The 13221-nt window shown below is 35.6% G+C and overlaps 1 protein-coding gene across 3 annotated transcripts; it reads left to right on the top strand.

Moving 5' to 3' along the window:
• The first annotated feature begins 266 nt into the window (after positions 1-266).
• On the top strand, positions 267-12553 carry LOC113698552 (histone-lysine N-methyltransferase ASHH3). Of its 3 annotated transcripts, XM_027218424.2 has the most exons (16): positions 293-438; positions 757-838; positions 2058-2119; positions 3871-4050; positions 4988-5117; positions 5261-5372; positions 6889-6988; positions 7350-7428; positions 7533-7704; positions 7820-7900; positions 8020-8197; positions 8806-8833; positions 8988-9072; positions 10714-10762; positions 10862-10947; positions 12209-12391. In XM_027218424.2, the coding sequence occupies exons 5-15, from the start codon at positions 5051-5053 to the stop codon at positions 10925-10927; spliced, it is 1017 nt and encodes a 338-aa protein (XP_027074225.1). In that variant the 5' UTR covers positions 293-438; positions 757-838; positions 2058-2119; positions 3871-4050; positions 4988-5050; the 3' UTR covers positions 10928-10947; positions 12209-12391. The 3 variants fall into 3 exon arrangements, with proteins under 3 accessions (XP_027074233.1, XP_027074225.1, XP_027074216.1); XM_027218432.2 differs by lacking the exon at positions 3871-4050 and having other exon boundaries at positions 267-438; positions 781-838; positions 12209-12553; XM_027218415.2 differs by lacking the exon at positions 3871-4050 and having other exon boundaries at positions 304-438.
• The last annotated feature ends 668 nt before the right edge of the window (positions 12554-13221 follow it).

Raw genomic sequence — 13221 nt, 5'->3', positions numbered from 1 at the left:
AAAGCGAAACAAGTCAATACAACAAACGAGAAAGGATCAATGACATTGAAAAAGAAATGAATCTCAAACCCTTGAAGCAATTTTTGCAAATTAGAGGATTGAATTGAGAAAAGAAATTTTTATAGGGCTTGGTTGACACACTGGCCTAACTGGGAGGGCCCAAGTGGACTTAATTTGAAAAGATAAGACGTAAAAATGATTGTAAGAAGACCTAAATTGCAATTACCCTCTCGTACAAAAAATCCATCACGTAACCGTTACAAGATAACGTATTTGCTTCTATGCCAAAAATAGAGGGAAAAAAAAAGGAGAAAACTGAAACAGCAGATTTACCCACTCAGACTGTCACACCTCACTTCCTTGTATTTCTCTCTCACACACTCACGCACTCCGCAATTCTCAGTTCTCAACTGCCGGGCCTCCAGTCTCCATTGCCAGGTAATTTTCCCCCCTCTTTTTGTCTCATAGTTTTCCGTGGAAAATTCAAAATCTTAGCCCTACTTGAATTAAACCCTAATTTGTGAAGATTTGTTTCTTGTACTGAGGATTTTATTTGGATTTTCTTGGTGTATTTTGGAGGAAAGATTTAGTATTTAATTGCAGTTATTTATTTTTCTTGTTCTTGAAGTAAAATTTGAGCTAGGAAAGAATTTTTGCTATATTTTGGTTTTGGTCATTATATTTCGCAGGTGGAGTTTTTTTCGGTTTTAGATAGGGAAAAATGTTGAATTGAGGTTTCTTGAACTGTTTTTGTAGTTAAAAGTTTTGACTGAAAAGCAGGTGGAGAAGAGGCTGGAGTGTGCTATACTAGTAACAGTGTTTAGTTACCAAGAAGAGGGTAAGCTTTACATTTGCAATAAAATTTTGAACTTTTACGCCACATTTTTATTTTCATGAACCAAAGTTGTGTACTTGTTTAATTTGTGAGTGTGGGGTTATTGGATTTGACCTTTCAAACCTTCTCAGGACATGGTATTTGATGTAGTATTTAATTTGTTATAACGTTTGCACATATATGGTCTTCATGAGTGTATGTTTCAGTGGCTTTATTTTGTAAACAAAAGGTAGTGTGAAATCCTGATGCCAAGAAATGGTTGAGTCTTAGGCACGCTATTATTGGGATATTAAGGATTAGTAATATTTAGTGAATCAGAAGGCAGTTGTGGTGCATAATCTAAAAGCACAAATTTGATATGAGGATAATTAATTCAATAAGGAACCTTACTGTCTTGGATTAATAATTAAAATGTATCAGAAATCCTGAAATTTTAAACAGCATGTTTATATGCAAAGAAATAACTTCACCGGATGATATAGAATATTTTTGTAAAACCTGATTCGATGTGTGGTTGAAGATAGCAGGGAATGAATGCAAACTGTAACAGAACATATCAAGAGATGCTGGTCTAAGAGATATTAAAAAACTATAACACAAGAAAGTCAAGAGGCTACCGTAAACAGGCACTGTCTACTCTAAGAACAAAAGAAAGTTCTGTTCTTTAGCATGTGAACCATGTGGTGTCATTGTGCTTCTTTCACTTCTTCTCATCCATGTTTCTACAGATGCAAAATCCATGTTAAAGTCCTTATATTCTGATAGACTGATGTTTGAGATACAAATCTGAAGAATAATATAAACCTTGAGGCAATAACATACCTTTGGCATTTTAAACCTATAACCGAAAACCTTCTTTCTTTCCCCTCTTGGATAAGGTTTGTACATTTATTTTATGGATGAGTTTCTTAGAGGTTGTATAATTAGCCAAATTTGATCAGAAATAGGACTAAAGGTGTTTCTGTTCTGTTTTATCTGTACTAAGCTTATTTTGGTGCAGTTTATATAGGGTAATGAATATGGGTAGTTAGAGTACAGACACTGGGTCTTCGTGAAAAGTATTATATGCCTGTTGTTGTTAGCTTTTAGTTCTGCTCCATATCATAGCATTAACTTTCTTAGCAGGCAGGGTTAAGTTGTTATCTACTTTGTTCAGCAGTCCCGTTAGCTAATTTATCCATTGCTGTGCCATGTGTTGACTCACTTCTTTTGTTGCATGCAGGCAATGAGCACATAGTATTCCTAAATAATCAACAGTTTGACACTATGCCCTCAATGAAGAAGGTTTGTTTGAAGATTAACTCTTGCTAATGATAACATTCATTGGTCCTATCTGTATGAGTTGTTTCTAATTACATTTGACAGTAATTGGTGCATGATTTACATATGACCGTGTGATTTCCTGGAGGAATTTTTTTTTTTTTTTTGCTTCTACTTCTCTTGACTTTACCTCTCACCTTTTTTTGGACTCCTGGGGGTTTTAGGTGAGTGGATTGATGGTAGTTGGAGAACGAATGCTGTATCAAGTTGTCCTTACAGTTTCAGCTGGTGTGAAGATATAGGACTGAGGGCAATTTAACACCTTGTTTAATTTGAATACATATGAAATATCAGAAGGAGGCAAAGTGCCTAGATTGATTAGCCTTCGAAGATGGATATGATAAGTCATGCCTTGAAGGAAAACACAGCTTAGGTAGAGTTAAATGTAGATAAAAGGTTTCTATATCAGATTCATATAGTTTGAGCTCTAAAATGTGTATGGTAGCATAGCGCTTGTAGTTGTTTCAATATGATTAACTTGGATAAGTTGGAAAATTGCCCTGACCTAGCCTCTTGCTCACCGGCAATGGGTAAAGAAAGAGGTGTTAAAAAAGAGGCAAAACAATGCCTTCTAGTATTGACTCTACTGCATCTATATACGTGATTTAACGTGAGGTAAACAGATGATCTATTTCAATTTTTGGTTAAGAACATTAAGTGTGTAAAACCGTGTTGTATTTTGTATGGAGTAGGTAGTCTATACTGACTTGTATACAAGAGTTGGGGAATTCTATTTGTGATAGCCTTCTGAATTTCTGTTCATTTTGTTTCTAAAATTTTTCTGGAAAAAAGAAAAGTGAGAAGATGAACTAAGACTTAGACCAAGGGCCACATATTCTCTTTTGAGTGAGGTACCTTGTGTGGAGTAGGCAGTTGATATTGACTTGTATACAATAGGTGGTGGGTTCTTTCGGTGATAAACTTCTGAATTTCTGTCTATATCGTTTCTAAAATTTCTCTGGAAAAGAGAAAATCAAGAAGAGGAAGTAAGACTTAGACTGAGGTCCATAGATTCTCTTTTGGGTGAAGGGACTTATCTTTCAGCATCTTGGATAAAGTAATAATCAGACTGGGATGTGAAAGGGTGCTGTCATAATATAATTGTACTAGACTGCGTTGCTTATGGATGTCTTTCAATAACATCAATCTTGATGCACATCTGCAGCTTTTCATGAAATGATTAAATAGTTACTCGAGCTACTTTCATTAAGATATTGAGATTGTGAACCTTTAAAGGTGGTAAGCTGATTATAATATGCTGAAGGATCACTGTTATAAAGAAATACATTTCTCTGGTCCAATGCCTCTTGAAGGCATAGTTTACTCCTTAGAGCAGCTTTCAAATTGTTCATACCAGTCATTAATTGAGATCATCTCTTACTTATGTGTGGGTGTATGATAAATTCAGAATATTCACCTAAAGTAAATGAAAAGAGGCGAACTTGATGGTACGACTCCAATTAGATGCTGTCTGCTTAGTTAGTCTCCTTAAGTTTTGTTTTGCGCTTAAGACTATAGTTGTGAATCTGTGCACTTCATTTTAAACAATCACTGGTTTAAAGTCAGTGGACAAATTCAACCAAAAAGAAAAATTGATGAAGACAAACATGCAAATGAAGTAATCTTATTGTTACATTTATTAAAGATGATCTAATTGACAATCTCTCATTTAGTTTAACATGGTTATGATCGGAGCAACTAATCTCATAATGTAGTTGAGGAGATAGAATTTCCAGAGCGAATGCTTGAGTAGGTCAAAGTACAAAAGATTGACGAAGGCATGGGTATTAGAGTTTCAGTTCAATCCTGGGGGAATGGTTGGGAGGGAAGATGAGGGTGAAGGGGATGGAGTACCTGATGGTGTTAAGGAGAGTGGACAAAAGTAGTGTTATAAGGTATGTGTTTTTCTCTTTTGCATGCTCTAAGTTTCCTCAACTGGAATTACCATCTTTGATTCCTTGCTCTTGCTCATATAATGTCTCTATAAAGGTTTCTTTCCTGTATTCAGTTATTGAGGATGGGTGTGAGGTGTAGCTTGTGATGATATTGTCAACTATAGCTGCAAAGCAATCGAACCAAAATTTGTTGTCAGGCTTGATTTGGGCGTTTTACCTCAGATGGTTTTCGAGTTTCATTTCCACATGAATTTAAAATGCAATATCAAGTTCCATTCAATATCATATCAGTTGGGTTGAGTCGCTGGAAATTTTGATTTATCTAATCCTTTGCTTTTTTAAATCATGGTCTAAGCATTTTTTTTGTTTTTGGAAACTCAAACTCTGATATTTCTTATATTGCAAATATTACATTTAATGATAATATACTATTTAAGTGAAAAGTTAAAAGATTATTTGAGCCTTTATCACATTTTTCAGCTGAACTGCTCTGGTAAATTAAAATATTGTTCTTGCTTGAGTTGTGTAGATTTTGAAATTGAATTGAACCCTAACCTTGATATGTTATTGATCTTTCATTTACTGCAATTCGTTCTAATTCTTGAGCCTATTATATTATGGGCCTTTATTCCTTTGTTATTTGGGAAATTGCAGTTCAGATGAGCGTTTACTTGTTCTAAGTTGTTAATTGTTGACTGTGAGCACTACTTTCCCAAAAAAAGATATGGTAGACGATAGAAATTAACCATGTTCAATTCCCTTTCAAAACTGGATAGTTTTCCTTCTCACTCTGTTCTCTTTCCTGTGAGTTTCCTCCTGATAACAGTGTATGGTGGACATTTTTACTTTGTACTTTAATTTTCATTCAGATTTTTGCTTATCTTCTTTTAGATGTTTATGGATGTAGTCTGATCTCATTCCTTTTGCTTTCTAAAAGAACAACGAAGAAGGCGTTATAGAGGGCATATTCAATAAACTGCTGAAGGGGATTGGAGATCCAATGGATTTTGAACTTCCAGAATGGTTGAATAGATGGAAACCTACAGCTTACAAGTTTATTAAGCGCAGTATCCTTTCAAATTTTTATTTGATTTTCTGTTACCATGTTTTCTGAACATTTTAATATCTGTTGGTTTAGAAATACTTGTTTTTACTTTCTACTGTCCGGTTCTCTACATCTTAAATCCCTGTTGGTATTAACATATCAAAGATATATATCTCACGAAGAGGAATAAGAGGCGTCTGGAGGATGATGGCATATTTTGTTCCTGCAGCTCATCAACTGGATCTTCTGGTGTTTGTGATAGGGATTGCCTTTGTAGGTAAGATTGCTAATATCATCTATGGTTTGCAATTAAAACTTAATTGCAGCTATGTAATGTATGTAGCAGAGAGTGAGTTACATGAACGTGTTGCTTATAAAATTTTTCTACAGCAAGCAGTATAATTGGAGTATGAATGGGTAAGTCTTGTAGGACATGGCGCATTTGCTTTTTGGCAGTATTAAATTAACAAGTGTAACCTAGTATTATCTGCTCTGGTTTGAAAATAGTGAGCTTTTTGGCAGTAGTTGCAAAACAGGCTATTTGAGGGTAGGCCAAATTGTTGACTTCTCTAATGCTGCTAACCTGGTTTAGGCCTGATAATCGAGAACTTGAGTTGGTTTGGGCGAAAAGAGGGGTCCAAAAACTGTCTGAGTTGATACATGGAAAAGGGCCTCACTGAAATATGTTTTACACCTAGTTTTGTGGAAAACTTGCCTACCGTATTAACGTCTAAATCCTGTAGTTTTCCCTTTAAAGTTGTGTGCTTTTTGATTTATTTTTCAGATTTTACTGTGTGGAACTATTTATTATTTATAGCTTCTGCAACAGTGTTTTTTCTGAATAACCACTTCTATCTTGTTTGTTTTGCAATGTATGGTAAAATTTCATACTTATAGAAGCTAAAGGGTTCTTTGTGAAACGAGAATGGTATTGTTTTTTTCAAGCAGCCGTTCTGAAAGGCCATCTGTTGAGGTATGGTTGTGGCTGAAATTGGGATGTTTTAGTATTATTTGGGATTATGTTTCCCTTCCCTTTAGGAGCTGTGTTTTGCAATATATATTTCCCTTCCCTATCTTGTTTGTTTTGCAATGTATGGTAAAATTTCATAATTATAGAAGCTAAAGGGTTTTTTTGTGAAATGAGAATGGTATTGTTTTTTCCAAGCAGCCATTCTGAAAGACCATCTGTTGAGGTATGGTTGTGGCTGAAATTGGGATGTTTTAGTATTATTTGGGGTTATGTTTCCCTTTCCTTTAGGAGCTGGATAGACAGGTTCGTTTGTGCATGTTTGATTTGTTCTTATTGTGATCCTTTTCATCTATTTTGGCCTATACTCATTGCTTGTAGGAGTAGCACACACCATTTGAGTTGTTCTACATCTCTGTTAGAGCATTTTCACCATGTCTGCCTAGAATCAGTGTGGAAATATCTATGCCATTTAGTGTACATTTCAAGTTCTTTGCTAATTGAAGTCTAAGCTACCGTTTCTTTGTGGAGTTCTGGATGTACAGATGATAAACTATTGTGACTTTTGGATAGCTTCCTTTGCTTAAGGGAAGAAAATGTGGTGTCTAAATTTTGTTAATTTTGAACTGAGAATGCAATACCTATGTTCCTTGAAAATGTTTTCACAGAGGATTTTTCCAATGACTTGTTATTGTATCCTGACTTTTTAAATTGATTTGTTTACTGTTGATTGCACTGTTTGAGGAAACAAATGCATGTCCATCATGAGCTTCTATTCTGCATGCTGGAATCGTGCACCATTTATTAACAATTTCATCTTTTCCAGCATGCTGCAGTCCAGCTGCTCCTCAGGCTGCAAATGTGGGAATTCATGCTTGAATAAGCCATTCCATCAACGCCCTGCAAAGAAGATGAAAATAGTGCAGGTACAAGCTAGGCCTTGGAGTAGTTAGCCTGCCATTGAATTTGGTCTGGGAATCTGATTAAAGACAGATGTTCATGAGGGGTCTGTTAAATGCAGCTCTTGATGTCAGAGTTCTTTTGACTATACGTATATGGATATACTGTTCTAGGTTTGGATGATAATGATGATTGATTCAATTTTCATTTTTTTCAATTTCTCCTTTCAAGTTGAATTTTGGCTAATCTTTTTTCGACGTTATTTACTTAAGCTATCCTGCAACCTCAAAAAAGAAGAATCCATACTTGAAATCTTTTCGCTTTGATTTTTAGTTTTAGTCACAGAGTCTATAAGATGTTAAATTTAAATTCTGCTTTGATGTGCAGACTGAAAAATGTGGATTGGGAATTGTTGCAGATGAAGATATAAAGCAAGGAGAGTTTGTAATCGAATATGTTGGAGAAGGTGTTCTTTTTCTTTATTCGATAAAATATTTGCTTTTCAGAATTCTGTTCCTTTGAGCTGTCCTCGCAAACATGGAATTGATGAAGAGTCTGCAATTCTTGCAGTTATAGACGATAAAACGTGTGAAGATAGGCTTTGGAAGATGAAACACAGTGGGGAAACAAATTTTTACTTGTGTGAAATCAATAGAGATATGGTGATTGATGCTACTTACAAAGGAAACAAATCCAGATACATCAATCATAGCTGTTGTCCTAATACGGAAATGCAGAAATGGTCCGTAGCTGATGATCTCTGTTGCCATTTCATTCTTTTATTTGTAAAATCTGTGTATTTGTCTGAATTTTAGCCTCTTTCTTGGGGTTCGATGTCATGTAACCTTACATGATAGGAGGATTGACGGCGAAACAAGAATTGGCATATATGCAACACGTGATATCAGAAAGGGCGAGCATTTGACCTATGACTATCAGTATGAGCAAGCAATTGTTCCTTTTTTCCATCTCTTTCTTCTAGCATATTGAATCTGCAATCTTTCTATTCCAAATTTTGTACTTATCTTCTTCTTTTTCAGTCTAACAAATGTAGCAGGTTTGTTCAATTTGGTGCAGATCAGAACTGCTACTGTGGTGCTGCAGGTTGTAGACAAAAGCTTGGGGTTAAACCTAACAAGCCAAAAACACCATCTTCAGATGCAGCACTCGAGATAGTAGCCTGTCAGCTTGCTGTGACCTCTCCCAAAGTGAAAGCTTTTCTATCTACAAATGATGTAAGTATGCGATGCTGTTTCTATATGGTTAATATAGGGTTCACACAGTTGTCTTGCAGTTATTTTTTTCACTTGTCATAATTTTGGTTTGTTCTGGCTGAAGTTTTATCTAGTAAATTCGTGGCTCCAAGTTCTTTTGGGGCTGTTGAGTCTGAAAGAATAATAGCACACAAGTAGTTGTTCAACCTTCAAGGAATTGAATTTTAGCTACCATTTTTGGAACTTTTTGGCTTTTCTTTCTCTTACTTTACCTTGATTACATAATTAGGATCTTAATTGTAGGGCATCAGATGATCTGTGGTTAGATTGTTCTTAGAGGTTAATTTTGCTGTTGGGATAAAAATGGATAAAATTGGAAGGCTTCTATGTAATATCATGCATGTATGCAACATGGTCTCAGTACCTCTGTGCAATATTGAGGTGCCGCTAACGTTTTGGAGTTCCATCTGTTCTTCATTATCTTAGGTTTTTTATGAGCCTCTTTTCTGTCCTTTTCCATTTTCTGGGAATGTACTTTACTTTCATAGTTTCCTTACTCTCATATATTGGTTGGTTCATGTATATAATCTTGTTGATAGTTTTTTAATTTGCCCTTCTTTGTATCGCAGGTATATGCAAATGGAGTTTCTTCTGCTGGTAACTACTAATTTTAATAGAGTTTGCCCATTTTTTCATTTATTGGATAATTTGTTTAGCTCTGCACAAGATTCTGTTTGCCACAAAAAAAGAAAAAAAAAGAAGAAGCTCTAAACAACAGACATGATGATTCTTCCTGACTTTTATCTTTTAGGAGTAAAGTGTGATTCTGTTGTGAGAAAGTATGCTCGGAGTTGCATCGGAGAAGTAGTAAGAATAAGCCACTCTCTCGATAAGAGGTATTCCTATTATCATTTCCTCTCAACTTGGCTTATTCCTAATTAAAATGATGTTGTTAATTTTTTTTTTAATAAGTTTTCATGTTATTCATCGCAAGGAAAGACGCGTACTTGTTTGGGATTGTTTGTAGTTCTTTGAAGCTGCTGTTTAACTATGTCTAATGTTTAAGCTGAACAATCGTTGCTTTATGCTTGCTAGAGGCAGTCCTGATTTTATCTGATACAGTTCATGTTTTTTGTTGCATATAGATCTAGAGGTTAAAGTTTAGTATTAGCAAATTCCTCTTAAGAAACACCTGCTGTACCTTCTTAAACATTTCTGTGTTGCACTATTATGTGTTCAATGTGGGACAGCTGTTTTCTTTTAAGACGTTTCCATCTTGGGTCAGACTAGCAGAGCAGTAGTGTTAATAGCGGTATTTATAGTTGGTATAAACTTTCATGTTTAGTTTATAGACTACTGTTGGTTTGGCCATTTGACCATGTTTTGTTTGTTGTATATCCATTGATGTTTGTTGGATGGAACACGAGGAAAAGCACTTTTTTGATCAATGGTGATGTTATTCTTCTGAACAAAAAGCTTAAAATAGGGTATCTATTTGTTAAACAAGAAGTAGTCCGTGTAATAAATAAACAATGCCTTTCCATCAGGGTGCAGAGTAACATTTAATAAATCTGTAATTCGCCTTTCAGTGGCTACAGTTTCATTAACTTCTTTTGACTTCCCCACTATCACTTGCTTATCCTGTTCTTCCATTGCCACCCCTTCTCTTCCTGTATTCCCTGCCTCCCCATTTTCTGACTCTACCCTACATCCTCAACAAAGTTAGATACATCATTTGGAAAAGATAATAGAGTGAGAATAAAACATACAAGTTGGTTCATGATTTTTTTTTTTGTTCTTTTGCCTCGCTGTCCCCCAAGTTGTCCCAGAAAATGAGAAAATATATTCATGTTTTTACTTTAACAAACAACACAATGAAAAATTGTTATGTATACAACCAACACACAGTACTAAAAGCATAAGCTATATTACATTTTGCCCTTGGAAAAAAAAAGGGAAAGGAAAGAAAAATGATATCTCTCCTGGGAATTTTCATGGATTAGTAGGCTGGAAACAAGTAGGAGAGAGACAGCTTTTTTGCTTTTGAACCTTTGGCAGTCAAACTTTGATGGATCTTGATGTTACGGGATTTAAGGGCTTTAGAAGTGAAAACCTTCTAACTTGACTTGGACGATCTGCTAATTTCTTCGAAGATGTTAACGATCAGAAATTTCTTGTTTTGTGGGTTTTCTTATAGCCCTTATCCTGATGCATCAGTTTCCATATTGCAGGAAATATCTTAGTATCTACTGGAAATGGAAACCATATTTCATAAGTTGACATTGTTAGAATCCTTTCAGCTTTGTTTGTTTTTTCTTGAATACTGTCAAGGTATTTAAGTTATGATTGTATTCCAGTTCCTTATGAAGTGAATCTTGAATTTTGCCTTCTTTTGTATGTAGTAAACTAATCTTCTACTTTTTGAAGTCAATTGCTAGTGATTCTGGAATTAGTTTCCTCATTTGCTGTATCCTTTCTTTGCTGAATTTGATTCCTGTGTTCTTTGGTCTTTCTTACCCCGCCCCTTTGTATTGCAGATCTTTTGGAATTGTAAAGCAGTTTGATAAAAGCACCAGGAAACACTTGGTAAGATACTGTTTGGTCTGCTCGTTACATGGTTAATGTTCAACTGGATTTGAAAGGCAGATACACTCGTTTATCATTCTGTTCTGCTTCTCTTTTCAGATAATGTTTGAAGACGGCACTCTTGATTTCATTGACATGTCAAAAGTAGAGTGGGAGCTTTTGTAACCTTACAGGATAATTGATAGGTAAAACTAATTTGATTATGGTGGTTCCTATATTAAATGGTTTCACTCAGAGTTCCTTTTGGCAGTAGACTGTGCAGGCCCCCCCGGGGGGGGGGGTGGAGGGGAGGTTGAGTGAAAGAGGCATGGATATCCATGATGTCACCCACTTGACCTGATACTTTTTTGATGAGATGAATGGGATGCTCCTTTGTATTTGAATATCACTGGCCATTACATTTTCGTGCAATTTGCCTGAAGTTCTTTTCTTTTCTAGCGTTGAATCGTCTAATATCATCGTTTTCTTATATTTAAGTGCTGAATCAAATTTGCCTCAAGATTCAGCAATTCTGTCATCATTTTACATATAGTTGGTATGGAAAATCTTCTAAGGTTTTGTGCACCTATGGATTTGAAGTTTCGATTTTATGGCTCGTTTTCTACTGTTACAGCAAAACCATCTAATCTTTTATATTTGGAATTATGGGGACCATAGAAGCTCTGAGGCATTAAGACTTGCACCACTTGGTCATGATTGTAGTAGTTGAATTTTTTTTTTTTTTTTTACTTTCAGCAGTTTTATTTTGCAGCCATCATTTGCTATGGCCTGACAGCCTGTCTCATAATTTATGATCTTGCATTTACTTACCCATTTGTGTCACCTTTTTACATGCAAATACCCTGATTGATTTCACCCTAATATGTAGCTGTTCCAGTAAATTATCTAGTTCAATAGCTAACTTCAAACTGGTTATTTCAGTACATTCCGGAGAACGGTTTGAATTATCCTCTGTTCCTAAATTTTTCTCCTCCATATTTTCCTATGTTACTCGGGACTCTTCACTTTGCCTGGCCATACCTCTGTCAGACTATTCATTTTGCACTGAAGTACCCGTTCCATGGGACTCCCATTCCAGAGTTATAGACCTGGATAAGGGCTGAAGTTTATGCTGTCAAAGAAGTTGGCTTACCACGCATTCACTTGAGAAGTGCATTATGAAATTTATGTGGTTAATGAGAACTAGCAGGATATCCAAGATGTTATGTTTATGTCATGTTAGTCAGGTTCCAGTGCATTTCCTGTACTTTTACCTGGAAAAAAGTTTAATCTTTATCTTACTTTCTTTAAAATCTTGGTCTGTCGTCTTGAGAGGTTCGGCTGCAAATCATATCATATACTGTTGTCTCCTATTTGTTTCTTACAGTGTATTCTGCACTAAATTGTTTGTATGAATATCTGTTTCTTGAATGTGATTTTTACTTCTTGACATCCATCATGTTGCAGGTAGTAGTAATCAGAAATCAAGCATACATGATATAGAGGAAAATGCACGCTAACTGTTCAAGGATATGTTCTTATAGATAAGCAACAATTTTGGACTTTTGCTTCACAGGGATGTTGTTGTACCATGTGTATCTTGGCTCTGTTCAAATTCTTGTAGTCAATAAAATAATTTTACTTGTTTGATTTTTGGCTTGATATCCCTAGCATGGATGATAGCCGTCGCTGATTCTTTCTGCCTCGAGAGTTGCAAGTGTAATATAGCTTTAGAATGTGTCTAAACTGATTTTGTAGCAAATTCATTTTGCCATTTTTCAATAGTGACAATTTGTATTTGCATTGGTGATATTTACATGTTTTCATTAGTTGGTCCGCTTACTGTCAGCTTCTTATTGCAGTAATTTTATTTTGCCTTTTATTTTTTTTATTTTTTTTTTATTTTTCGACACAGGGGTGTCCGGGTCAATCCTTACGGGGTCCGACTAATCCCCTGCGGCCCGGACCCTGCGCCCTAACCCGGTCCGAACACGTTAAGTGCGCGGAGGAATCCAGCGTAGCGGAGACTCGAACTTGTGACCTCTAGCTCTACCAAATTGTGGAATGGGAAAATCGCCATTTTAGTCTTTCAACTTTTTCACTTAAATCGATTTCATTCTTCAACTTTTATTTAGCTGTTTTTAGTCCCTCAGCATAAATTTAGTTGTCAATTACATCCTTTTACGGTGGCGCCACCAATTAAATTCTTTTCAATGCAAAAACACAGGGTGATATACTGCAAATTGAGGGTAAAAAATGGGGAAAATCTAGGAGACTATAGTTGCAATATTCAATGATTTCATCTTCTTCATATAGCTGCTGCATTTATGATTCATCTTCTTTGCTTGACCTGAAGCTCTGACTAAGATTTGGCATTCTACTCATGACACGTTCCAATTCTCAATTAGTAATCGCTATGGGCATCTCACTAAGTAATCTCCAATTCTCAACCAAAATCAATTAGCAAGACCTTTTCATGT

Source organism: Coffea arabica, chromosome 1e, assembly GCF_036785885.1.
Source record: "Coffea arabica cultivar ET-39 chromosome 1e, Coffea Arabica ET-39 HiFi, whole genome shotgun sequence".
Lineage (NCBI taxonomy): Eukaryota > Viridiplantae > Streptophyta > Magnoliopsida > Gentianales > Rubiaceae > Coffea > Coffea arabica.
This window is presented reverse-complemented; position numbering and strand designations above follow the sequence as displayed.